General features: G+C 64.3%; 1 protein-coding gene across 10 annotated transcripts in view; it reads right to left on the bottom strand.

Moving 5' to 3' along the window:
* The window catches only part of EEFSEC (eukaryotic elongation factor, selenocysteine-tRNA specific), a 237,228-nt gene that overhangs the window by 77,012 nt on the left and 135,584 nt on the right, over positions 1-24,632 (bottom strand). For 3 of the 10 annotated variants that reach the window (XM_032648729.1, XM_032648734.1, XM_032648733.1), the window contains exon 7: positions 10,856-11,255. The exons of the other annotated variants lie outside the window; for them this stretch is intronic. In XM_032648729.1, coding sequence (XP_032504620.1) covers positions 11,083-11,255 — 173 coding nt within the window. In that variant the 3' untranslated portion in view covers positions 10,856-11,082. Of the gene's footprint in view, positions 1-10,855; positions 11,256-24,632 lie in introns of those variants that run through there. 10 annotated transcript variants of the gene reach the window in all.

The raw sequence follows: 24,632 nt of genomic DNA, 5'->3' as shown, positions 1-24,632 counted from the left end.
TGTACATCTGAAAGGGTAATTTTTTCTTTATGCAGCAAACCGTGATTTTCAAAAACAGAGCTGTAGACTTTCAGAGTCTCAGGTCGACTCAGTCCCTACTGCTTTCTGGTCCCAATGGTGAGCTTTGATCCCCCAACCCGGGAAAGCAAAGTGGGGGCAGGCCCCCCGCCTCCTGAGCAGGGCCGCTCCACAAAGACGGGCGGGCGGGGGGTCTGCAGAGGCTCAGCTGCAGAGCCTGGAGAGTTCCAGCAGCTTCCCCCACTCCTTGTTTCCCTCGCTGGTGTTGGTGGGAGTTCATTGTGTTGTGCTCTGTGCATTTTTCACATGTTTGAACTATTTCCTTAATAAACACGACACATACTAAAATGATTTAAGACAAGAACAGCAGGGTTCCCACTGCAGAATCCCACCAGCCTCTCCTGCAGCCCTGGGAGCTGAGAGCCACCGCGGGTGGGCACAGAGGGCGGCCGGGACCAGGAGCCAGGCTGCGCGGGTGTTTCTGGGTGTCGCTCGCCCCCTGCCACAGTTCCAAGCTCACTCTGCCCCACAGTCCCCGGGGAGTGGGCGCTGTCTCCCCATCAGGCAAGGCTCTGGCCGGAACCAAACGGTGCGGGGCTGCCACCCAGGATTGGCGGTGAGGTGGTGAGGACAGTCTTGGAGCATCATCCATTTGTGAAACAATTTTATTGAGATACAATTTACATGCCATAAAGCTCCCCGCTTAAAGGGTACAATTCAGTGGTTTTAGCATTTTAGTGCAACCATTACCACAATCTAAGTTTAGACCATTTTGTCCCCAGAAAGGGAGCCACAGCCACTAGCAGTCAGTGCCATCCCACTAGGTCCCCAGCCCCCGGCAACCACAGAGGTACTCTCTACAATTATGGATTTACCCATCCTGGACACTTTTGTACGTGGAATTTTACAATCTAGACTTTGCTATCTGGCTTCTTTCACCGAACGTAATGTTTTCGAGGTTCATCCATGTTGAGTCCGTGTCCGTATTTCCTTCCTTTTGTTGGCTAATCACACAGTCCATTGCATGGTAGGCCCGCATTTCATTTATCCATTCATCAGTTGATGGGCATTCCCGTCCTCTCCACTTTTTTTTTTTTTTTGGCGGCACGCGGACCTCTCACTGCTGTGGCCTCTCCCGCTGCGGAGCACAGGCTCCGGACGCGCAGGCTCAGCGGCCATGGCTCACGGGCCCAGCCGCTCCGCGGCACGTGGGATCCTCCCGGACCGGGGCACGAACCCGTGTCCCCTGCATCGGCAGGCGGACTCTCGACCACTGCGCCACCAGGGAAGCCCCCTCTCCACTTTTTGACTGTCCCAACTCATGCTGCTCTGAACATTTGTGTGCAAGCTTTTGTGTGGACGTATGTTTTCAGTTCTCTGGGGTACAGACCTAGGAGTGGAATTACTGGGTCATATGGTAACTTCATTGCTTAGCTTTTTTTTTTTAACAGCTTTATTGTGATATAACACACACCACACAATTCACTCATGTAAAGTGCATAATTCAATGGCTTTAGTATATTCACAGAGCTGTACATCCATCACCACGATCAATTTTAGATCATTTTCATCACCCCAGAAAGAATCCCCCCACCTCCTGACTGCCACCCTCTTCCTCTCATCTCCCAGCCCTAGGAAACCAGTCTCCCTTCTGTCTCTATGGATTTGCCTCTTCTGGGTAGCTCACACACGTGGAACCATGCAACACGGCATCCTCTGAATCTGGCTTTTTCTACTCGGCACAATGTTTTCAAGGTTCATCCACGTAGCAAGCATTGGTACTGCATCCCTTTTTATTATTATTATATTATCACTGAATAATATTTCATTTAAATATTCCACAGAATAATATTCCAGGTAGTGTGTGGGTGCGCCCACCACTTTTTATCTGTTCATCAGTTGATAAACATTAGGGTTGTTTCCACTTTTGGGCAATAACTCTGTTACACTTTTTAGGAAACACCCCAACTGTTCTCCCAGGTGGCTGCCACAGAGCATTTAGTGAGCATCTGCTGTGTGCCCCTTTCATTCCTGCCACTATCCAGCAAGGCAGGTCCTAATAGCCATTTCATTTTGCTGTGGCACAGAGAGGGTGAGACACTTGCTCCAGGCCTCATTGGGTCCCAGGGCTGCTGAGCGAGGTGAGGTCTGGGAACCAGACACTTGGTTACATGACCACTAGGTGCTGGTGGTCTGTGGAACCTGCAGGAAGGATCTGCATGCCGACTCTCCCAGGATAGAGGCCAGCCTATGATTCCCAGACATGGTGGCCAGGGTGGCAACTGTCCCCGCCCTTCTAGGCACCCCTCATCAGGCTGTTCCAAGCCGCCCCAAGGCCCTGGCAAGTGTGCAGGAAACTTTGGTCCAAATCTTGGTCAAAGGAATCAAGGAGCTAACGAACAAGACGCAGCAGCCACCGGCAGCCGGGGCATTTCAGGGCCCGGGGCCAGGGCAGGGAACCGAGGTTCTGGGCCCAGCTTCTCGGAGGAGAGCCCTGGGGACAGAGGAGGTGCAGGCGCAGAGGGCAGACCTGGGACCCACCAGGGCGTCCCCCAGAGAGGGCCTGCCCTGTGCTGGGCCCCAGAGCTGCTGCTTGTCTCGGCTGTCACTCGGCCGGGATAGTGTGGAGGGACCTCCCCGTGCCTGGAGGTATGTAAGCAGAGGCTGGACCTGGAGGATGCGGCAGCAGTGGAGGGGGGGCGGGGGTGAGCCCGCCCAGCCCCAGGTGGACCAGGCACACGGGCCAGATGAAGTCCCTGCTCTGGAGCACGTGATGTCGCAGGTGGGCCGGGGAGGAGCGGTCGGGACTCTGGGGGGCAGCCGGCCGCTCAGTCCCGTGGCGATGGTGACCTAGGCCATGGCCACCAGGCCGTGGAGGAATGCACCAGCCCCTCTGCTCATAAACCTACTCCCCCAACTCCCCACCGCCTGTGTGCCGGGCGAGGTCATAGGTCATCCAGAGGTGGCTGTCAGGAAAGGCTGGCATAAGGCACGGCGGCCAGCTCCAGGCCGTTCACAACCCTGGGCTGTGCGGCCCACAGCGGACCAGGCAGGGCAGGCAGGGAGCAGAGGCGGGAGTGCCGGGCGGTGGGTCTCAGGCTATACCCGGCCGAGAGCCCAAGTTCAAATTCTTGGGGATCCTGAAGGCCCTGCCCAGAGGTCACGCAGAACACAGCCCCGGAGCACTCAGGGAGTGCAGACAGGATTTCGGGAGACCACCGGTGAGACAGCCGGCACCCCCCGCCCTGCGCTCGGACCGCTGTCCCCGGGGGCAGCAAGTGGCCCCAGCTGTGCTCGCTCAGAGGTTGCACGGGCCGGAAGAGCAGCCTGATCACCCTCCCTGTGCCTGGGCCTCGGCAGGTGTGGGCCTGCAGAGGGCGGAGGAGGCGATGTGGCCGCATGGTGTGCCCTGCCGGGGACAAGTCTGAGGATGCGACGCTGGCTCCCGGGGACACGGGCGTGGGTGGCCCCTCTGGCCTCCTTGGACTCGGCAGGCCTCTCCGAGGGGTGGCCCTCGGTGGCTGGGCCTGGACAGGCCCCAGGGCTGTCACTTTCTGCATGTGTGCCTGTGCTTGGGGTGCCCCCAGTGAAGGGTGCAGGGTCGCGGGGACGCGGGGACCAGGCCAAAGAGGAGGGGACGCCTCCTGGACTCCAGCGTGTTTCCCTCCAGGGGAGCCCTGTGTGAGTTCCAGGAGGGGCTCCATTAGCTGTGCCTGGGGGGGAGGCTGGGGCTGAAGAAGGATCCACAGGGAAAAGGGAGTCGAGCCTTCCCGCCTCTCCCCTCGGGGACTCTCCTGCCTCATCTACCGTGGCTGTCCGGGCCTCAGACGACGTGATGGGGCCGTGAGTCGTAAGCCTCACCCTCCAAGGGTACAGAGCAGGACAGTGGGAGCGCTCTGAGCGGGGCACCAACACAGAGCCAGGAGCCCGAGGGGGACAGGCTGGGCCCCTCTGGGCCAGTCAGTGATGGGCACACAGGGGTCCTGGAGCCTCCAGAGGCTGCCCTCTCCCAGGGAGGCCATGCGCCCAGGCCTGGAGGCTGCCCTGTCTCGCGCCACCATCCCCCCCCAGCCCACCTGCCAGGTTGAGCCCTCTTCCCAGCAGGGGCTGCTCTCCTGTGTGCAGTGAGGAAGGAAATTGCAAATTAATCTTTATTTCCATCTTGGAAGAAAACCTTAATTCTCTGCATGGAAATGATCCTCGTCAGACCAGGGAATCAATTATGGGCTTTAACTGCAGTCAGTCCTGGCCAATCAGAGTGGGGTCGACCCCAGGGACCCTCTCTCTCCTCCCCGTCTCTGGGGCCCTCCCCTGGGTGCACTCAGCTCTCGGGGTCCCCCTATCTCTCTCTCTCTACTTCTTTCTCCATCTCTCTGGGCGTCTGTCTCGCTCTTTCTCTGCCGCCGTATGTCTCTGCCTGTGTCTCGCTGTCCCTGGCTCTGGCCACTCCCCACAACACAGGGCTCAGGCAGGCACCCCAGCTCTGACGAGCCCCATGGGACCTCCGCCTGCAACCTCTCTGGCCTCCGAGCTGCAGCTTCAAGGCTGGGGCTGAGGGGGTGAGATACTGGCTCCTCCCTGCCCCCCAGGGTCTTCTCGGGAGTCACCTGCCATCCTACACTCAGGCCTGCAGGTGATCTCAGGCTGGCCATCCCTGGCCAGGCCCGGGCCCCATGGCTTCGCTGTGTACAGCAGCTGCCCAGAGGCCCTGGAGAGGCTTCCGGCCCGGGGTGGGTGGGAGGCGCCCTGCCCGAAACCGACAGCCTCAGTGTCTCCACCCGCGATGGGGGCACCCCCAGGACTGGGTCTCCTCCCACCACCTTCCGGCCACCGGGAGATGCTTGTCTGTCTTATCAGTGGCGCCCTGTGACTGACAACTGCTCCTTAACAGCAGCCCACCCGGCTGTCCACAGGGTAGGGGCGGCCGTGGCTTGCCTGCATGTCCACACGCACCCAGACCCCCTGTTCCCCGGGCCAGCTCTGCGCCGGGACCTGCCCCACAGGGTTCCCCGTGCTGGGGGGCTGGGGCAGAGGACCACCCCCGCCCTCCTGCCTCAGTTTCCCTCTGCTCCCCTGACCTGTACTCCCACACCCTCCCCAGGGTGGGCCCACTGAGCCCCACCGAGTCAGGCAGGTGACTGGTGAGGGCCTGGGTGGCGGGCGGGCGCGTTTCCCTCGACCCCTGAATACTGAGAAGCGGAGAGATGCTGCCGATTGGAGGCCAGCGTCCCCTGTTGTCTGGCGCCACATCTGATTAGGGAACAAATTGCTCCATCTCACCCCACACCTGTTACACAACAGCCTGCCCACACCTGCCTGCTAACCAGAGGTGCCTGGCCCACTTCCGCTGGACCCTGCCCTGGGCTGAGCATCTCAAGCCACGTCCACTGTCCCCGGCTCGCATGTCCTCTCCTGCCCGGGGCCCGCAGCGCACGCCCTGATTTTTCTTCTCTCCAGCTTGGTCTCATGCACGCCGGTCTCCAGCCCACACCGCCCCGAGCCCCGGGTCCCGCGTCTCCCAGGGGCTGCGGGGTTGGGCTCGGGAGGCCCAGCGAGCTCGTCAAGGTGTCCCACACCCGTGCCCGCCGCGGGGCTCCCACCTCGCAGCCGACGTGTGACCGCGGGGAGGCTCGCCAGGTGTCCCAGGTCCCCTCCCTCTCGCTGCCTCGTGTGCCTCCCAGTGCCAAGGCAAGAGGCCACGTCGCGTCCCCCTGCCCTGGCCTTGGCTACGGCCCCTCCTTGCTGGCCACCAGCCTCACGCTCCTTCCCGCCGGCCTGCGCCCCCAGCAGGCCCTCCCCACGGGTATCTGTGCAGGCCCCTCGTGATAAGGGTGTATGTGGGGTGCTGGTCAGGTTCGGGGTGGTGGTGGTGTTGACAGTCTAGGGACAGGGTAAGGAACTGGCTGAGAGGGGCAGGAACTGGGAGGGCCCAGGACGGGTCAGGACCTGGCTCTGTGGCCCAGCTTTGGAAGCCTTGGGAAATCTGGGCTTCCAAGGGCTGCCTGGAGCTGCAGGGAAGGCCCGGTTCCTGCATCCTGCCGGCTCCACCCCCACCTTTCCGGGCCCTCAGGCGGCACAAGGACAGGCCCCCAGAGACTGCAGAGGGGGTTGAGAGGGTGTGATCATACCTGGGGGGGTGGCAGGCACCAGGGAGGACCGTGCAGGGAGGAGGGTGGGAGGGGGAGCCAACCGGACGCCACGGGCGCCCTTTGCGGGTGACGAGGCCCACAGACCCCGCGCTGCTCAGCTGCCCCTCTGACCGGCCCCCCTCGGCTGGCGGCACAAGCAAGGTCCACGCCTCAGGGTGTGGCAGGTGGGAGGAGTGAACTGGGCCTGGAGCCAAGGTCATCTGTGCAGGACGAGCGAGAGATGGACTCGGAGACCCCGAGGCAGAGGCAGAGTGGGCGGGGGCGCCTCCCCCAGCTACGCGGCCCCTCCGAGGGCCCGGGTGGGCCGGGTGAATGCTGCTGTGACAGCAGCGCCCAGATACAGGCGCCGCGCTGGTCACCTGCCTGACTCGGCGGGGCTCGGTGGGCCCACCCTGGGGAGGGGAGCGGAAGCCCCGGCCCGAGCAGGACGGGTGGCACTCAGCGGCTGAACGCCCGCCCTGTCCGGCGGTGACTGTGCGGGAAGCCTGGAGGCTGTCTGGGGGGTGTCCCTTGAGGGGCGAGGTGGGTGGCTGGCCCTCCCCAGGGCGGCCAGGGCTCCCAGTGGGCCTTTATCTAGAGCCCAGCTGTGGCCGCAGGAAGGGGCCGTTCCTCTCTGCTGCGTCGTCTCCCCACTGGAGCCGGTGATAACAGTGGGGGGTTGAGCAATACCTCGTGGGTGCACGACCTCTGACCTGCTGGCCTGGGTGGGGGTTCCAGGGCTGCCCCTGCCCCGCCACGTCCCGCACACAGGAGGTGCTTGGTGAATGCCGAATGACCAGCTCTGGGCTTCTTCCGTACTCTGCCCCTGCCGCCAAGTTCCACCCCCTGCGCCGAAGCCCCAAACCTCCCAAATGTCCTCTTCCTCCCCCCAGGGCCTCAGGGCCTCAGCCTGCCCAGCCTCCCGTTGGCCCATCACCGGCCAACCTTGGAGTCCTCCTCCAGCCCACGAAGTCCCTGCCCCCCGGGAGGCCCTGGGATTCGGCCAGGAGTGTCCAGTGCTGGTCGGAAGTCGGGGCGGGGGCGGGGGGGGACCTCGAACGCTGATAGGACACACTCGCCCTGCCTCTGCCCTTCAAGGCCCTTCAAGGCCTCTTCTCGGCCCAGCCTCCCTCCACAGCTGCCCCCACTGCCTCCCCGCCCTGCCACAGGCCCTCGGCAGAGGGAACGGTGCTCCCGCAGCAGACCCCGCGAGCCCAGGGTCGGGGTCAACTGCCCCCAGGGAGCACAGAGCCCCATGCCCAGCATCCCTGCTGCCTGGGTGCCGTCCAGCAGTCAGGCCCTGGCACTGGCCGAGCTGCCTAATTAATGGCTCGACTGTGTTATCAGCCAGGCATTAATTACTCTTTTTAATCAGACCTGCCAGTGCGGGGGCTACTGGAGGCCCAGCCAGGGCTGGAGGGAGACGGGGGAGCCGTGACCTTGTCCCTCCTCTCGCAGGCCCCCCAACTCCGCACTCCCACCAGAGCCCTCACTCCTGCTGTCCCCTCTGCCGAAGCATCCCCCCCACCCGCCACCCCAAACTCCTACTCTCTCTTCAAGACCTTGCCCAGGTGGCCCCTTAGTGAGAGGCTTCCTCACCCTAGTCATGGCCATGGGGGACAGACATGGCTGAACTTGGAGCTGGGAGGCCATGGCCAGGACTGGCCTTAGCCCCCTCAAAGGAAACCTGGAAATTCTATGCCCCGTGAGGAGACTGGGGAGGCCTGAGGCCTGGATCGCCTGAGGGTGAGCCGGCACTGAGAGGGTCCTGGGCCACCTCAAGGAAGCTCTGGGTCCGCGGAATGGGTGTGATGAGCCCCACTCCCACCCCACCAGGTCCTGGGGAAGAGGCCCAAGGGACAAACTGGCCCTGGACAAATGTGTGTGCCCACCCTGTGCACACTGGACCTGACACCCACCTCTTCACCAGACACCCAGCCTGACAAAGCCTCCGCAAATGAGACACACACACCCAGAGACCAAGATCCGTGTGCACACCCAGACACAGACACATGTGCACACACGCCGGCCAGGGTAGGAGGCCTGGGAGAACAGGAGCTGCCCCTTCTCCTGCCCCGGGCCCCCAGGGCTTCCCACTTTATCTGTCAGAAGTATATTAACTCAGAAGCCTGTTTCCATCAGAGTCTCAATTCCAGAGACGTTTCCAGATAAGCCTTATCTCGTTGCTGGTGCATTAGCCCCGCCAGCCAGCCAGCCGGGCCTGCCGATCACGACCGCCCCTCCTGCCCCAGTCCGTGGCAGGGCGCCTGCCCACGACTTCATTCTGGGGGGCAGGCGGGCGGGGCGGCCCCCACCCCGGCCCTCAGCCCACAGTAGGGTCCCAGGGCGCAGCCGAGGCACTGGGGAGAGGGGGGCCCTGGAGGTGTCCAGAACCGGGGTTCAAATCCCAGCTCCACCTGAGGCAACGGCTGGGCCCCGGGGCTGCCCCACCGGCCACCCCTGCGGGTGGGTGAGCATATTCTGCGACTTTACGTGCGTGACGATGCCACGGTGGGCTCCGCACGCTGTAGCCCTCTCTTCCACGAAACGTGGAAGGTCTGGGGGTGCCTGGAGCCAAGGGAAGGGGGACACTGCTCCGGAGAGCACCAGGCGCCGGCCCCCACCCTACCTGCCCGCCGTGCTCCCCCTTCAAAGGCTGCGCCCCGCCGACGCAGCTGGGGTGCTCGGGTTTCGACCGATGCCAGACCTGATAGCGTCCCCTCCTGGGCCGCTGGCCACGCGGGCAGTCTCACTGCACCCTGGCAGCCCCTCCCTGTCCCGCGGCTCGGCTGCCCCCTCCTCCCTGGGCCTTAGTTCCCTCGGCCTGAGCCCGCCTGCTTCCCGGGGCTCCGAAGAGTGCTGTCCTCAGGCGAGACGTGGGCACCCTCAGAGGTCCTGGAGAAGTGGCCGATTGGGGGCAGTGCTGGGTCTGGGCTGCCCACACTACCGCTGAGAGGTGCTCAGGCCCCCCCAGTCTCCCGGTGGGGAGACAACATCTACCGGTCCCCCTCCCACGGCTGCAGGGACACGGAGGCCAGCTGCTGCTCTGACTCTCCTGCTGTACCCAGGGACCCGGGCAGAGGCCGGGACTTGCCCGAGGGCACAGTGCTGGTCAGTGGGCAGCCAGGATGTGACGCCCAGCAGTGGCTCGGGGCCCCTCTCTCCCAGGGATCTGCCCCCAGAATTAGCACCTGCTCGCGGAGGACGCCTCGCCCTGCTGGGTCACGTGACCCCTCACGTGGAGCTAGACAGTGATGTGCTCACGGTCACAGCCTGTGCAGGGCAGGGCAGGGCCACCCCGAGGGGGCCTGGAGGGAGAGGTCACCCTCACAGCCCTCAGTCGGGGAGGACTTGGCCTGGCTGGAGGTCCCAGTGGTGCCCACCTAGCTCCCCACGCACTGAGGACGACGAAGGAAGGTTTCCTCATCTGAGGGGTGAGTCCCGGGAGGCCCCAGCCCTGCCAGGGTCCCCTCCAAAGGGCCGAGTACCCAGGGGAGCGGCCAGCCTGGGGCCTGGTACCAGCAGGTGCTCGTGAAGGCCCTTCCTGCTCCCCTTGGACTGGACTGGGCTGGGGGCGGGGCCTCTGCCTGAAGTCCTTGCTGGGAGCCCACCCTGTGACCTACGGTGGCCTCAGCCAGGTGGCACCGCCTCCCTGGTGAGATGGGGTGCAGGGCAGGGGTGGGGCTAAATGAGAGTGGGGCCTGGAGCCTGGCCCGTGGTGGGGTGTCGGGGACGGTTCCCAGGGGAGCTTCCTGACTGTGCGGCGGCAGCGCCAGCTGCCCCCACCCTATTCCCAGCTCCGGGGGGGATGGGGGCCAGGCCCGGACTGTCCCTGCCCACCTAGCCCTCAGCCGTCGCCCTGATGGCTGCCTGGCCTGACGTCTGGGACCCTGTGAGGGCTGCCGTGGGTTGGCCGCCACCCCTGTTGCCGGCACCCATGCTGGCGCTGGATTAGGGCTGCCCGCTGCCCAGCATGGCCACCACGCACAGGCCCGGCAGGTCCACAGCATCCTTCTCTGCCCAGGGCCCTTGGTTCCAGGGCTTACCAGGCCCAAGTCATCTGATTATGGCCCATCCCCGATAATATTTTTAATGCCATTTTTGCAAATTAAAGCATAATACACCGATTACCAGGGTAAAAGGGAGGCCTCTGCGTCCACCTGGAGGCCAAATAAAGGGACTCTGGAACATGTGTTCATCCTGCAAATGTCTTTAAAAGCTGATACCCCCTCAGCCCGTCAGCTCTGCCACTTCACCCTTTTCTGAGTATGGCCAGGTCGGGCTGCAGGGTGGGGTGGCTTGAGGCACAGGGGGCAGAGGAGTCAGGGCGGGGCTTGCTGGGCTCGAGAGAGGCCCGGCTGCAGGGGCTCGGCACAAGGCCTGGGGACTCCTGGTGTTGGGGTGCAGGGCCAAACCCCCCAGCCTGCCTTCTGCCCCGAAGCACTGGCCTGGCACCCGCTGCTCCCAGACACCCCTGGGCACCCTTCCTGGACTCGGCTGCCCAAGGACTCCCGGACTCTCTCAAGGCCCAGGAGGCCCGAGGGGCCACCGAGCCTGACCTAAGGGCCTGACACTTTGTGGACCCCCTCAGCCCAATGGGTCCCTCCCCTAGCGCTGCTCTCGGCAGGATCCCTGGCAATTCCCGACCTCGCCCTTGGGAACAGATCTGGGAGGGTGGGGGGACCCCAGGAAATCACAGAGACCAGCAGAACGGGCGGCACCACGGGGCATTTATTTGCGACTGGCAAGCGCTGGCCGCCAGCCGGGCAGCCTGGGGGACACCGGCCACCAGCTGTGGAGCCGAAGCCCATTCCTGCACGGTGCTGTCCCCTGGAGGGGGGGTGCGAGGGCTCCGGGGAGAGCCTGGAGGTGGAGGCACATGTGGCACGGTGGCCCCCGGGCCTGGGCAAGGTGCCCTGGGGCGGCCGGCGGGCACTCAGGGAGACTGGACCATGCGCTTGTGGGTGTCGAAGACGTAGCGCTTGAAAGACAAACTGAGAGCCACGTGCTGGACAGGCTCTGGCTGCCCGGCCTCCTCCCCTCGGCCGGCGCGGCCCCGCTTCTTGAGGGTGGGTGTCAAGATCTTCTTGGACTCGGGGCTGAGGCCACCTGCGTGAGGCACAGAGGGAGAGCCTGTCACTCTGCCACCCGCCACCATAGACGGCACGTGTGCTGCCCCAGCTCCATCGTGCCCCGCGACTCAGCAACGCCCCTACACCCTCTGTGGCGGAGCCGGGACCCCAGTGCCACCTTGGGCTTGCCCCCCTGCCTCCCCAACCAGCATTCCGGGCCCCTCGCCGCACTGGTCCACGCCACCAGCCCGGCTGGCTTGGAGCTCAGCATGGCTCCCACCTGGCTCTCCCGGTCCCCTGCCCGCCCACCCACCCAGCACTCAGGCCCCCGTGGGCCGCCCCGCTCTCGGTGCTCTAAGCGGCCCCGCCGTTCCCGGCGCATTCGTCCTAAGTCTCAACCCTGAGACTTGGCACTTGAGGCCCCCCGGGCTCGGCACTCTCCAACAGCCCCCGGAGATGCTCTCCCTGCCCTGCTGTGTGCCCGGGTGGTGACCTCTGCAGACGGCATCACAGTTCTGCCAAAGGACCTCAGTGGATCGGAGGGCGGAGGGAGGGAGAAGTGGGGTGACGGTCCCACTCTCTTTGGCCAGAGCTCCTGTTGGGGTCCTCCTCCCTGGGCGCTGGCAGACGCTGTCCCCCTAACCCCAGGCGGGGGTGGAGCGGCCCCCACGGCTCACTGGCTCCTTTAAGCACCCACGCCTCGGTACAGACCCTCTGTCCACTCCCTCCAGCCGAACGACTGAGCAGAAATCTGCTTCCTGCTGACACCCTAACGCCCACCTGACCCTTCCAGCCCCATCATCCACTGCTTTCGTGCTTTCCCGGCAGCCTTGAGGAACCCACGACCGTCCCCGGGCTCCCCTCTGCCTATGCCGTTCCTTCTGCCTGGGACACTCTTCCCCTCGTCCAACACCAGGCTGCTGTGCCCCCTTCTCTGGGGCTTGTCTTTACGAGGCGTCCGCTCGGGGGCAGCACAAGGCGGTCTCTCCGTGGGCTGCCGGCCAGGGTGAGACTACTTGGCTACCCCGAGCGTATGGGCCGAGGCTCAGGCCAGGCCCCAGACTAGCTCTGCACCAGCTGGCACCCCAGAACAAGCCGCTCCCCCTCTGTGAGTCCCACAACCTGCTGGGAGCAGGCTGGCAGGGCTGGGGTGAGGGTGAGCCTGGATGGGCCAGGAGGTGTGCAGACTCCACATCCTAGTGAGGGGCACCCGCCCACACCCGCTCGCCAAACGAGGGTCCTGGCAGGCCGCCGTGTCCCCAGAGAGGGCACTCACTTCTAATCCACATACAGAGGCTCCACTGGCCAGGAGGCCTAACGGCTGGGTGTCCGGAGCCAGTGGGAAGTTGGGATGGGCACGGGGCGGTGGATCGCCCCCTGCACACCCGGTGCACCTACTGTGCCTCTCCCGTCACCTGAGGGGTGTCCTCCCGGGCCCAGTCTCGCCTGGGCGCTGGCTTGCTCCCGAGAAGAGGGGCCAGCGGAAGCTCACGTTGCGCTTCAGTGCAGGGAGGACCCTGGCCGTCCCGTCCCCCGGTCCCTCCACGCACTTGCGGAGAACGGAGTCCTGAGGAGGGCGGTGCCTCATGTGAGGCCCCACAGTCAGCTGGGAAGAGCCAGGATTTGAACTCTGGTCCACATCTGGTGGCAAATGTGGACTGCTGCCACCCAGCCCATCGCTCGGGGTGTCCACCCGAAACAGGCTCTGGACAATGGCTCTGCAGAGGAAGCAAGACCGGGAGAGCACTGGGTATTGGCCCTGCAGCTGCTGGATGTTTAGAAAGGTGACCAGGAGGCTGGTTCAAGGGACAACCGTAGAGTCAGCGGGGATGGCCCTGCTCGCTGCACGAGGGACTCGGTCTCCCTCTCCACCGCCCACCTCAAAGCCTGCGTTCCCTGGGGAGGCGGGGCCCTCGGCTGACGGGGCTCCAGGATGCTGGGGCCAAGGGGAGCCTCCCTCCTGCTGGGCAGCCTGGTGTCAGATCGAAGGCTGCACGCCCGCCGCTGGGGTCGGGCGTGGGGCGTGGGAAAGGCCCCGGGGCAGCCCTCAGGCCAGTGCCAGTCCTGCAGGTATGTCTGACTCCCCGGCCTTCCTTCTGCAAGGAGGCGGCTGGCACCAGACCCTGACAAATGCACGGGCAGCCCGTCCCCCTCTGGTGCCAGGAGGTCTGATGGCTGAAGAGGCGCGGGGCTCCCCGGCGTCTGCGCCGGGCTGGGGAGACAGGCGTGGCCCAATCGGCGGTCCATCTCGCCCGCGATGGCTCTCGTTACACAGAGCGCATACCTCGCGCGGCCCAAAGCAGGCAGAGCTGGAAAATCTATCTGGCGCTGGCGAGGACGAGGCCATTTAATTGTTTTTCTGAGATGGCCGCCTTGTTTCCCTCTGCTCCGTTATGGGGTGGCCTGAATGCCGACCAGCCGAGACCGTCTGCTGGGGCAGCCAGGCTGTGGGGATGCGTGGCGATGCCACTGGGAGCCACCTTGTTGTGTGGTGGCCTTTCCCCTCAGCCAAGTGGCAAGTGGTGTGAAGTGAGGGCAGGTCAGGGTGTCGGGTGGTCATTGCCTGAAAACCTTCACAGAATTCTCCAGGCCTGGGAGACGATGGTGGGCCTGCCCGCCAGGGTTTGGCCCGAGAAGGGGCAGGCAGTAAACAAGGCAGCAAGGTAGGCAGACAGCCACCAGGGCCACCAGGGAAATAACGCCGAGGGCTAGCTTCTCCAGGAAGAACCGGGGCGGGACCGGGGGAACCTGGGGCTGGAGATCAGGGGCCGGCCACATGGAGATGCCGGGTGAGGGTCTGCAGGCAGAGAGCCTGAGCGCCAAGTCCTGGGCGGGGTGGGCATGGTGCGCGAGAACAGAGAGCACATATGGCCACGTGCTGGTGGGGCTGCAGGGCCGGGGCTCTGGGCTAACCGTGTCCACGAGGTGCCCCGTGTGCTGGGCCCGTGGGAGCCCAGACAGGGAGGGTCTCAGGCCCTTGCTCGCCCCCAGGGAGGCCACGGATTCTGCTGCCGCTGTTGCATCAAGCATCCCTGCTCTGCATCCCTGCCTCCTGGCCCCGCACAGGAGGCCTCCGTGGCGCTGCCCTGGGGGACCACTGTGCTGGTCTTCTCCCTAGTCCCACCCCCAGGGGCGGAGGGGCCGCGCTGAGGCACGTGTGGCTGTCCCGGCTTGGTTCCACCCACGGGACAGAGTCTCTCCTCTTACTTGGCATCCAAGGTCCTGAGTGTCACCCAGCGGGTGCCTCCCTGTATACTCTGCCACATCACGGGCTCCCTGCTCCAGCCAGCAGACATAAAGCAGAGCCTCTGAACCTGCTCCGTTCACCTGGAACACTCTCCCCGGCCCTCTCTGTCCGGCCAACTCCTACTCAGCCACTGCCCCACGGGAAGGCTTCCCCGCCCCTGCCCTGGCTGGCGGGATCACTGCTGGAGCCCCATTTCGCAGGAGTTTTGCTTTGTGTCTGCTCCCCAGCGGCCTGTGTGGGAGTTAGGGCCCAGGCACAGGGCCTGGCCTGCGGGTACAGGGAGGATTTGCTGGACGAAGACGCAGAGAATGAGTGGGGTCTCGAGTGGCTGTGCAGGGCGAGGAAGGGAAACCCACCAGCAGAGCTGTGCCTCCAGGACCAGAAAAACTCGTCTGCATGCCTGCGGCCCAGGGAGGAGCTGGGTCTAGAGAGCAGGCCCCCTGCCCCACGTGACCTGGAGCCTGGTGGGGTGGGCATGAGGGTAGAGTTGCTGCAGGTTTCAAGTTCACGCTGTCCCCGTGATCCCACGGGGCTCACAGGCGTCCCTGCTTTTTCTCCCTAACCCTCAGGATTCTTGGAGCCCAGCGGCCCCGCTCCACCCCCCGACCAGCCCAGACCCCAGGATGTGGTGGGGAGGGCTGGCCTGACCCTGGGGGTGACGCTGCTACCCGTGGCTTCCCTTGGGGACACTCTCCCAGGGCCGGGCTGGCCTTTCTCACCGAGCGCCAGCTCCACACAAAGGCACAATGGGCCGGAGGCTGCTGGGCCCTGGCTCGGGCTCGGGTAATCAGGGAAGAATGCGGGCAGCGCGCTGTTTCCCAAGCCCTGGCCTTGGGTGCCGCCCTGACACGGCCATCAAAGCCGGCAAATTGCCTCCAACTGCTGGCGTTGCTTTCATGTTGGGGGCCTGACTGCAAGAGCGGTCTCCACGCTGGTGGGCGGCTTGCACCCTCCAGGGGGAACCGAGCCCTGCAGGCAGCTCGGGGTCACCGGCCCCCGCGGTGGCCCCTCAGAGCTGTGCCAGTTCCCGCCATTCCAGCACGCCCCCTCCCGCAGCACGCAGCTTTGGAGGGAGCAGAAATGCAGGGCGGGGAGGGAGCTGGGGCACAGGGGGGCCCTTTGGGGGGTCAGCATCCCGGGGATGACGGGTGGCTGAGGAGCACAGAGGGGCACAGCCAGCAGCTGGGCTGGGGGCTGGATGGTCATGAAGGGCCTTGAATTCAGCCACAGCCGACTCTGGACTGGATGCCCGCCCTGGGGGCAGTGTGGCTGAGGTCCCTCAAGCTGGGCCTGGGCTAAGCTTGGCTCTGATGGAGCCGGCACGGCGGAGAGGCCCAAGGAGGACAGGCAGCCTGGTTCTCAGCAAAACGCCCAGAGGCGAGTGCGGTACGGGGCAGGCCTAGCGGGCTAGGGAGAGCCGGGTTGGCGACCAGAGCTGGCGCGAGGACTGGCCGCTCGGGCAGCCGGGGCACCGGTCGGCTCCCTTCCTGCTGAACCTCCTTAACTTTGGGGTCTTTTGGGGTGACGGCAGCTTTGGAACCCCTGCCATGGCTTTGCAGGCCTGGTTTGCCGTGCTCATCCTTGGGAGCCTGGAGCGTGGCTGGCTGGGGGGCGGACAGCTGCCTGGTGTTCCCTCCTTTCTCTTCCTGCTATGGATCCCATATGTAAACAAAGATGCAATTTGCTTTAAAAAGATAAGGTGATTAAGTTTTTATCAGACGTGTGCTCCGCTGTCCCCGCAACAAAGGGAATTAGGAGAGGCGGGCGACAGACAGGCCCTTCCTTGGAGCTGGCCCCATCTGAGGCCTTCAGCGCACACTCCACGGGCTCCACGCGGCCCCTTTGATGGGCGGAGACGAGGCGGTGGGCGCCTGCACCCCCGTTTTGATGTCTTAATGTTGCTTAATTCCTCCTTTAATTTATATTAAGCTTCTTAGCAGCAATGATGAATTCTTCAAAAACAAAAAAGGGCCTTTTGCAGAAATCTTTCCCACCCCATGTAAATTGAAATTATAAGGCAGCCAAGGCTTTGGAGACTGGGGGCGTGCGGGGAGTGAAAACCAGGGCGTTGTGTGGAAGGAAGGATTTTGTTTTAAGGCAAGAAACAAAGCGATTCTGAAACAGGAAATGACTTGGTCTTGAGAATCAGAGGCTCACCTACAGGGTGGCGGCCCAGGGACAGGAGCATCCCTTGTCACTTGGAAGGGGTGCAGCTGGTGCGGGGCTGCTGGGGGTTGTGACGAGCCCCACGCCGTCCAGCGTCGGCTCCCACTGCTCCTCGGCCCAGGGCAGGCGTGCCACCTACTCGGGCTGGGGCCACACCCCCTCAGGTGGCTGGGGGGCGGGGGGCCACTGGGGCAGGTGCTCGGGGCAGCCAGGGCTCACCACCTCTCAGCCAGGGCTGCTCCCGGGGCGCGGCATCCCCCAGGACCCCTGCCTCGGCACCCCACAGGCCCCTCAGGACCAGGCCCTGCACTGGCCTCCTGGCAGGAGCCTCCAGGCCCTCTTGCCAGCTCTCTCTTCTGATCTGGCCTTGGGTCGGCTGCCAGAGATCCTTCCAGAACAAAGACCTGATCATCCCTCTCGGCTCAGAAACCTCCAGCCGTTCCTCAGGCAGGTGTCCAAATTCCTCTAACCAGGACCTCGCCAAGCGCCTCCGGCATACCCCGTGCTTCCTCACTCACCCACGCGCCCCCGCCCCGCCCTGGCTCTACACCGGTGCCCCCTCAGCCTGAGGTGTCCACGAGGCCTGTCCACCTGGCAAACCCCACCCCTGCTCGCGTCTCAGCGGAGCTTAGCGTACGGCTCTGGCTCCTCTGAAGCCTTCCAGGCCTCCCTCCTCCAGGACCACTGAGGCCCTCTACACTGTCCCACGTCCAGAACCTGTGTGCCCAGGAGACGGGGTGCAGCCTGCAGCCATGCCAGCATTTCCAGGAAGGGGGACCCTGGCCACCTGGCACACCTGCCCTGTCTCATCTGCCAGGGCGGGGCCCCGGCAGCGCCCACGCCCTGGGAATCAGAGCCGCCCACCTGTCCGCCTGGCTCCCGTCACCCTCCCACAGCTGACAGCCGAGCCAGGCAGTGGGGGAGGCAGAACGCGCTGGCCCCCTCGGCACGTGGGGACCTGGACGCTGGACAGGTGCGAGCAGACGGTCCCGGGGGGGGCGACTGCCCACAGGGGATGAGCTACGTGCCCCAGGAGTGAGGGCTGGCCGGGCAGGGTGGGACCCTGCTGACCGCGACCCGAGGCCGGCGCTGCCCTGCCTCAGTGGCAGTGCTTGGGGGAGCCCTTCCGGCTAGCCCTCGGGCTGAGGTCTGACCAAGTCTCCGGGCAGGGAAGGCCGCCTGGAGCACGGGGCCTGGGCCCGGCCAGGTCGCCCCTGCCACCACCGTCACCGCGACCACTTAGCTGGCGCTCTCCTCGACACGCCGCCCAGCCAGGAGCATTCAGCGTCTCCTGCAAGCCTCCGGGTGTCCTTTCCAGGCACGGGAGGTGACTGTCCAGGTCACACAGCTAGTCAGGCCCATGGCCTTACAAAGCCACGCCCTCCGCCGCCTGGCTCGGGCCTGGCCAGCCCAGCACCCTGCTGCTTCTCGCTGGGTGCACAGCTGAAGGGCCAGGCGGGGCACAGGGGTGGGGAGGAAAGGGCACAAGGCAGGGGGACGACTGGGGGTGCCCTGCCCGGGCAGCGTGGGCCGGCCCCATGGGGACTGTCTCCAGGTACTTCCAGGGACGAGGCCTCAGTGCCTCCGTGCTCTGGGTCTCAACGGGACTGCTGGGACTCCCACAGATGCTGAAGGTGGACTCCACGGCGGGCGGGCGGCAGGTGGGTGTGAAGGGCAGAGACCATCTTCCGTGAGGCACACCTGGCGCAGACGGCCAGAGGATGGGCACAGCCAGCTCTCCACGGTCACGAGGACCCCGACAGTGACCCCGGCTAACGTCCATGGGGCCCCAACCACGTGCAGGCACTGTTCCCGGTGCCTCAGGACAGCAGGGCCCTCGACCTCACACCGTGTCCCGGGGGGACTCTGCACACAAGGAAGCCGGCACAAGGTCGTCAGCAGCGAGCGCGAGGTCACAGCCAAGACGCAGTGGGCTGAGCTCCAGGGCCCTGCACCCGGGCCTGGGCCTGGCCCGCGACCTCACCCCTAACCGACCAAGGCTCTCCCAGGGCAGAGCCTGGATCCCAGACCCTGGCCCAGGAAGGAGGAGAGAAGCACTCTGTGTGCCTCGCCTCTCACGAGGAAGGTATGCTGTCTGTGCCACCATCCAGAGGCGGAAGCTGAGGCCCAGGGCCGTGAAGGACTCACCCAAGGTCACGCGGCTAGCGGCAGAGAAGTGACCTAAGCCCTCAGTATTCGGGGATGCAGCTCCGAGCCCACAGCCCGGTGCGGACGTGGTGGCCTTACCGGCCTGCTCTCAAGCAGAGGCGTCCTCCTGGCTCGGGACGAGGGATTTGGGGCTGAGGTACGTGAGGGCCCTGCCTTCAGGAGCCCACGCTGCTCCTGGACGCCCGATCTGCCCCCACGGACTGCAAGGACTCACCCCTCCTGCCGGGGCCTCCTCCACGGACCTCCCCTGGAGGCTGGCGAGGGAGGGCACGGGTCCCGGTGGCCCCAAGGACACTGTCCCCACAGTGAGGAAGCTGAATTTTAACACTGCAAACACTCCCTAAATGCGTACATTCTTTAACAGCAGTTAATCTTCAATTAAAATACCCAGGGCAGAAACCAAGATAACTGGTGTAAAACGTAGAGCTTACTGACAATAAAAGTCTTCCTCATATTGCTTTTCCTAAAAAAAAAAAAATTCCACATATTAAAAATGTCCTTTTTATGACTCGGGGAAAAAAGCCCTCACCCAGAATCACGAAGGGGCACAAAGGTCCGGGGAGCAGTCGCCTCCCAGGGCCCGTGTGCAGCAGCGTGATTACATATCAGCCCCGTTTCCAGTGCGCTGGGAGCGGCGGCGCCAGGGCTGGCGGTCCTCTCCGGTGACAGGGAAGGGTGGGGGGCGAGCCTCTGGTCCCCGTCCACACTCTTGCTTCAACAGCCGCAGGCTCCGGCAGTTTACCGCTCCCTGACCTGCAGCCTGCAGCCGGGGCGAGCGCGGCTGCCCACCCTGCACGGGCACGCGGGACCGCGAGCGCAGGCACAGCCCCTCACAGGCAGAGCTGGGCCCGCGAGCGCCGGGCGGGCTCAGAGGAGGCAGGTGTGAGGGCTGACTGCCCCCTGACCGACCAACACCAGCGTGCCGCCGAGGCTGGCTCGACGCTACTGCATCACTATGTCATCCGTTCGACAGCCGTCTGCCGTGTGTCCACCAGGTACCAGTGCGACAGCCCTGCGCCGGCTCCCTCCATGGCAGCCCTCACGCCCACGTGGCCACGTGGGTCCCCAGCCCGCAGTGCAGGGCCAGGCACAGAGCAGGTGCTGCAGGCGGCATCACCGCCCGATTCTCACCGCGTTCTGCTCCTTCCCCTCCCCACCACTTGCACTGTCCTTGTCCCGGGGCTCCCCGAAGGCGCAATGGGGACGGAGCACCCGCCTGGCTCGGCCCTGCCCCCCGCGACTGCTGACGGGCTGGCATGGACCCTCACCCACCGGCACGTGTCCCCCTCCTTCCAAAACGCCCTCCCAGGCTCTGCCCTGCGCGGGATTTAGTCTGTCTGTGGCTCAGCTCTCTCGTTGCGGCTGGGGGGCAGGGCGTATGCTACATGTGGGAGCCTGTCCCCGAGTCTGAGGAGGGCCCAGCCTCAGCTCAGAGCAGCTCCAACCAGGCGTCTCTCTGCCCTCAGGGGCCTGGGCCCGGGGTGGGGACGACAGTGCCAGTGGACCTGAGCTGGTGTCCGTGGCTGTCTCTGCGCCAGCATGACACATGCGGATCACAGCACGTGTACCCAAGGATGGCTGGCCCTGCACCACCGTCAGCCAGGCGTGGGTCGCCGGCTCAGGAGAGGCAGCTCCACTGGGCACCTGGGGACGGTCCTCAGATCCCAGTGTCCGTGATGGGAAGTGGGCCGCACAAGCAGGGAGCAGCCCCTCCCTGGAAGAGGCGGCGAGCGGCCTCAGGGAGCCTGGAGCGGAAGGGCTCCGTGGACGTGCCCTGCCTTCCCAGCCCTGGAAACAGGCTTCCTCCCCTCTGCTTTGTCCAGTAAAGCTCGAGGGGTCTTAAATGCCAGGGGCCCACGCTGCCCGTACCAGGGGGTGAGCGCCATGCGCTGCTCTGAGCACACAGACGTGCTCCTGTGTCTGGTCTGGCCTGGTCTTCGTACCTGTCTCTGCCTCTCCACCCTGGGTCACCCCTTCCTCCTGGAGCCAGCCCCCCCAATCACTTCTGCCCCTGCCCCTCACAAGGCGGCCCAGGAGATCTTCTGGAGGCTCCATCGGACTCCGTCCGCCATCCCTCGGGGGAACCCCGGCCTCTTCAGGCGTCCAGGCGTCCTGCACGCCACCCCCCAGTGTCCCCCCAGCCCCCTGCTTTGGGCCGCAGGAGCGCGCCCTCCCGAGCAGAGCCAACGTTCCTTCCGCCTGGGACAGCCTTCCCCAGGCCGTCTCCCCCGCCCCCTTCAAGGCCGAGTTCAGTGCCGCCTCCCCTGAGAAGGCTTCCTCCCTAGCTAGGCCTGGCAGATGCGTCTCTGTGCCCACGGGCAGAGGTGTCTGGAGCCTCCTTCCTGGCGCTCACACTCTCATCGGAGACAAAAAGGAGAAATGCCAGCCTGGGAGTGGGAACCAGCCTCCACGGCATTTCTGAAATACATGAGTGACTCACCAACCTTCAGGTTCAGGACGCCGGACACGCGGTTCTGCATTACTAGCCTGTCCGGAAAAGCCAGAGGACCTACCCTCACGTTCCCACCCCGCGGCAGTGGGGGGGCGGCCGTGACAGCTCCTCCGTGGCCTGTGCCGGGCCCGTTGGCTCCACTCATTTCTGTCACCCGCCTGTCCCTGGAGGCACCCAAGTTGGTGACCCGGCAGGGTAGGCATCTGAGCTTCAGCCCCCGTCCCAGCCGCCCAGGCCCAGGGCCCGGCTCAAGTGCTGGCTGTGCCCACCGGACAGGGCTCGGTCCAGGCTGCAGCGCCCGGAAGGGCACAGGCTCTCCCTCTTGGTCCCCCCCAGGAATCAGTAGGAACGGCCAAGAGCCCGGCTGTGCACGGATCAGCGGTGTGGCTTCATGCGAGCGTTCTGCCTCTCGGTGCCTGTCTCCTCATCCAAAAAATGGGGCAACGGTACAACGCACTCTACAAGGTTGTCGTAACGCATGTGTGAGTTAACACGACACAACGCTTAGGACGGTGTCCGGCACAAAGCAAGTCTACACAGCACGAACCACTTCTTATCACACCACGATCACCACCGCCGGGGTGTCCACCGGGCACGCGTGACAGCACCAGGCCCCGCTCTAGGTGTGGGGACACAGCCGTGTACGGGTTACCTCTGCCAGGGCACACACTTACAACCGACACGTGAAGGACAGAGGGAAGAGTGCAGGAGGTGCAGCACAGCGACGGGTGACGTGCTGAGTCCTGGGGCCGGGGGCGTGAGAGGGGGTTTTGCTCAGGACCCACGTGGGGCAGGAGGGAGCCGGGGAGGAGCTGGGGGCTACGCAAACCCATCCCCGTCTCCACGACAGGCAGTGGCCCTCAGGAGGCAGCAGGGGCCCCGTCGGACCCCTAGCTGGCTTCCTCCTGTGGACGCTATGGGCTGGACCGACGCCCCTCCAGCGCTAGGCTGGGGCGGCAGTGGGGAAAAAAAGAACAGTTATTTTTTCTCTCTCCCTCTTCCCTTGTTTTCTAGGTTCATCCTAGTGTGGCTGTGAGGGTACGGAGGGAGAGAGGGCAGGAGTTGAGAGCGGCAGGAATTTATGAGCTCAGAGAGCGGCTGCCTTTGGTGGGGTGGGGGGAGGGGGCTCCCTTTGCCAAAACAATATTTAATTTTTTTAAGGGCGGCTACAAAGCCATGATTAAGCTCAGGGCCCTAAAACAAGCCCATAAAATCGAAAAATATTTATCTGGAAGGGTGGCAAGTCCCATAAAAGTTTTATGAATGTTTTACAACTGCCCTGTCAGGAAGCTGGCCTCTCACTCACCCCCCTTCTGTGAAAACACGACACACACACACACGAGCACTCGCGGGAACGGGCACACATCCGTGGACACACACTCAGACACACCTGCACAGATGTACGGCCCATGCAGCTCCCGCTGGCCCGGGGCTCTCAGGTGGGCCTGGGGCTGTGGGGAGAGGACCCCGGCCGGGGACCAGCCTACACGCCTCAGCTTTGGCACGCGCCCTCCTCCTGTGCCGTGGGCCCTGCTGGCGGCTGCAGTGTCTGCCCTCGGCAGGCAAGGCCCCAGGTCCTCCTGTGGACTCTGTGTGGCGGGGAAGTTGCACCCCGTTTTCCCACGAGGGTCACCTCAAGGTCCAGCAGTTTGAAGGCAGCTTCCAATGTCTCTCCTCTGGCAGCCCCAGGGGCCACCGGAAGGCCAAAGACTGCCAGGCTTGCTATTCTTCATAATCCGGGAAGTGGGTGTCGGGAGCCCCGTTTTAGAGGAAAAAACTGACACGCAAGGGCCTTGCCTAAGGTGAGCCAGGCAACGGCTGCAGAGTCATAAGCTCAGCCTGGCTCTAGTGGCCTCCCCTGTCCTGAGGTAGGGGACAAAGGCCCCGCCGACCTCTCCCGCTGCATCTCCCACCGCGCGCCCTGCCCGTGGCTGAGCCACAGGGCGTTTGCACGCACCTGCCCCCACCCCCGGCCACCCCAGTGACTGCGAATCACGGGCCGGTCTCACACGATGCCGCTTCCTCACAAGTGCTCCGGGCTCCTCCAGACCGAGGAAGCTGCGCCTTCCCTATCACCTGCCCGCGTCCTCCCCAGCTCCCGGCCTGTCTGGAGGTATGGAGCCCAGAAGGGCAGGGAGCAGCAAGGCCTCCCTGCGTCCCCAGTCCAAGCTGAGCCGGGGGCGCAGCACAGGGCGGGGAGTGGCGTGTGAAGGAGCCGGACTCGGGTGGCTCCTCCGAGGTCCCCGCTGGCCCTGGGCCGCCCATCCTGCCTCAGAGAAATCACCCACCACCTGGGGCAAGGCCCAGCCCAGGGGCCAATTTCCAGCCATCGGCACTTGCCTTTCCGACCACAGAAGAGACGGGCACCTGGGCAGGGGCGGGGCGTCAGAACAAGGCACACGCAGGTGCTTCCAGATGCCCGCTCATTCATCCTCGCACACTCCCCTTCCTGAGGGAACATGACAGCCTCAAGACCTGTGACGTGACCTCCTGGGGATCTGACTCCAAGTTACAGATGGGAAGTGGCTGCCTGCAGAATCGGACAGAGCAAACCAGGGGCCCAGTTTCTGAGTAAACACTGGGGTTTCGCTTCACCCCCGGCTCTGCTCTGCAGGGGAGGATTCCTACAGAGGCCTGATACTTAGGGCTGACCCTGGGCCTCCAAGAAACCAGGCCGAGGACAAGCTGCTCTGAAAGCCCAACGGCTGCATCCTTTGCGTGGCAAGAGACGGGCCACGGGGGAGGTGCGGGCTGGAGGGATGAGGGTGGAGGAGAGGCGGGCAGGGCCTCACTCCATTCCAGGATGAGACAAGCAGGCCTCCTGGTGCCCACCCGGGGAAACGCTGTGAAGCAGGGAGACGTGGAAACAACCCACCCGTGCTCACACAGGTGACAGTTGCCCGGGCTGCGGGACAACACACAGCAGTCAGGTGAGTCAACTAGGACCCCGCCGGGGGCGCAGGTTCTGAAACGGAAGCAGCAAGGGCTCTAGCACTCCTGGGTCAGTGCGAGACCAAAAACGGAGCCACTGAAACCGCAGCAACGCCACCTCTGTAGGGACACAACCTCAGGCAGGGAGAGTACAGGGACTCACGGGGAGGGGGTGTCACCTGTGGGAGAGCGGTGGGGCTCTCGCATCGTCTGCAGGATTCTAGTTCTTGAGAGAGAGACAGAGAGAGACAGAGAGATTGGAGCCTGTGAGGGGACATTTACGTCTGTTTGATCTTGCTGCTTTCAGGGATGCCTCTTCTGTGCGGCCAAAGTTTTCCCAGGATAAAAACAAAATCAAATACTGATTAAAAAAAGAGAAAGAGGTACAGGGGACCCACCGTGCTGCGGGCAGTAGTCTGTCCACTGGGGATAGGATGAGAGCTGTCGTG

Source organism: Phocoena sinus, chromosome 11 (genome assembly GCF_008692025.1).
Source record: "Phocoena sinus isolate mPhoSin1 chromosome 11, mPhoSin1.pri, whole genome shotgun sequence".
Classification (NCBI taxonomy): domain Eukaryota; kingdom Metazoa; phylum Chordata; class Mammalia; order Artiodactyla; family Phocoenidae; genus Phocoena; species Phocoena sinus.
Note: the sequence above shows the minus strand (reverse complement) of the source record. Positions and strands in the feature narration are given on the sequence as shown.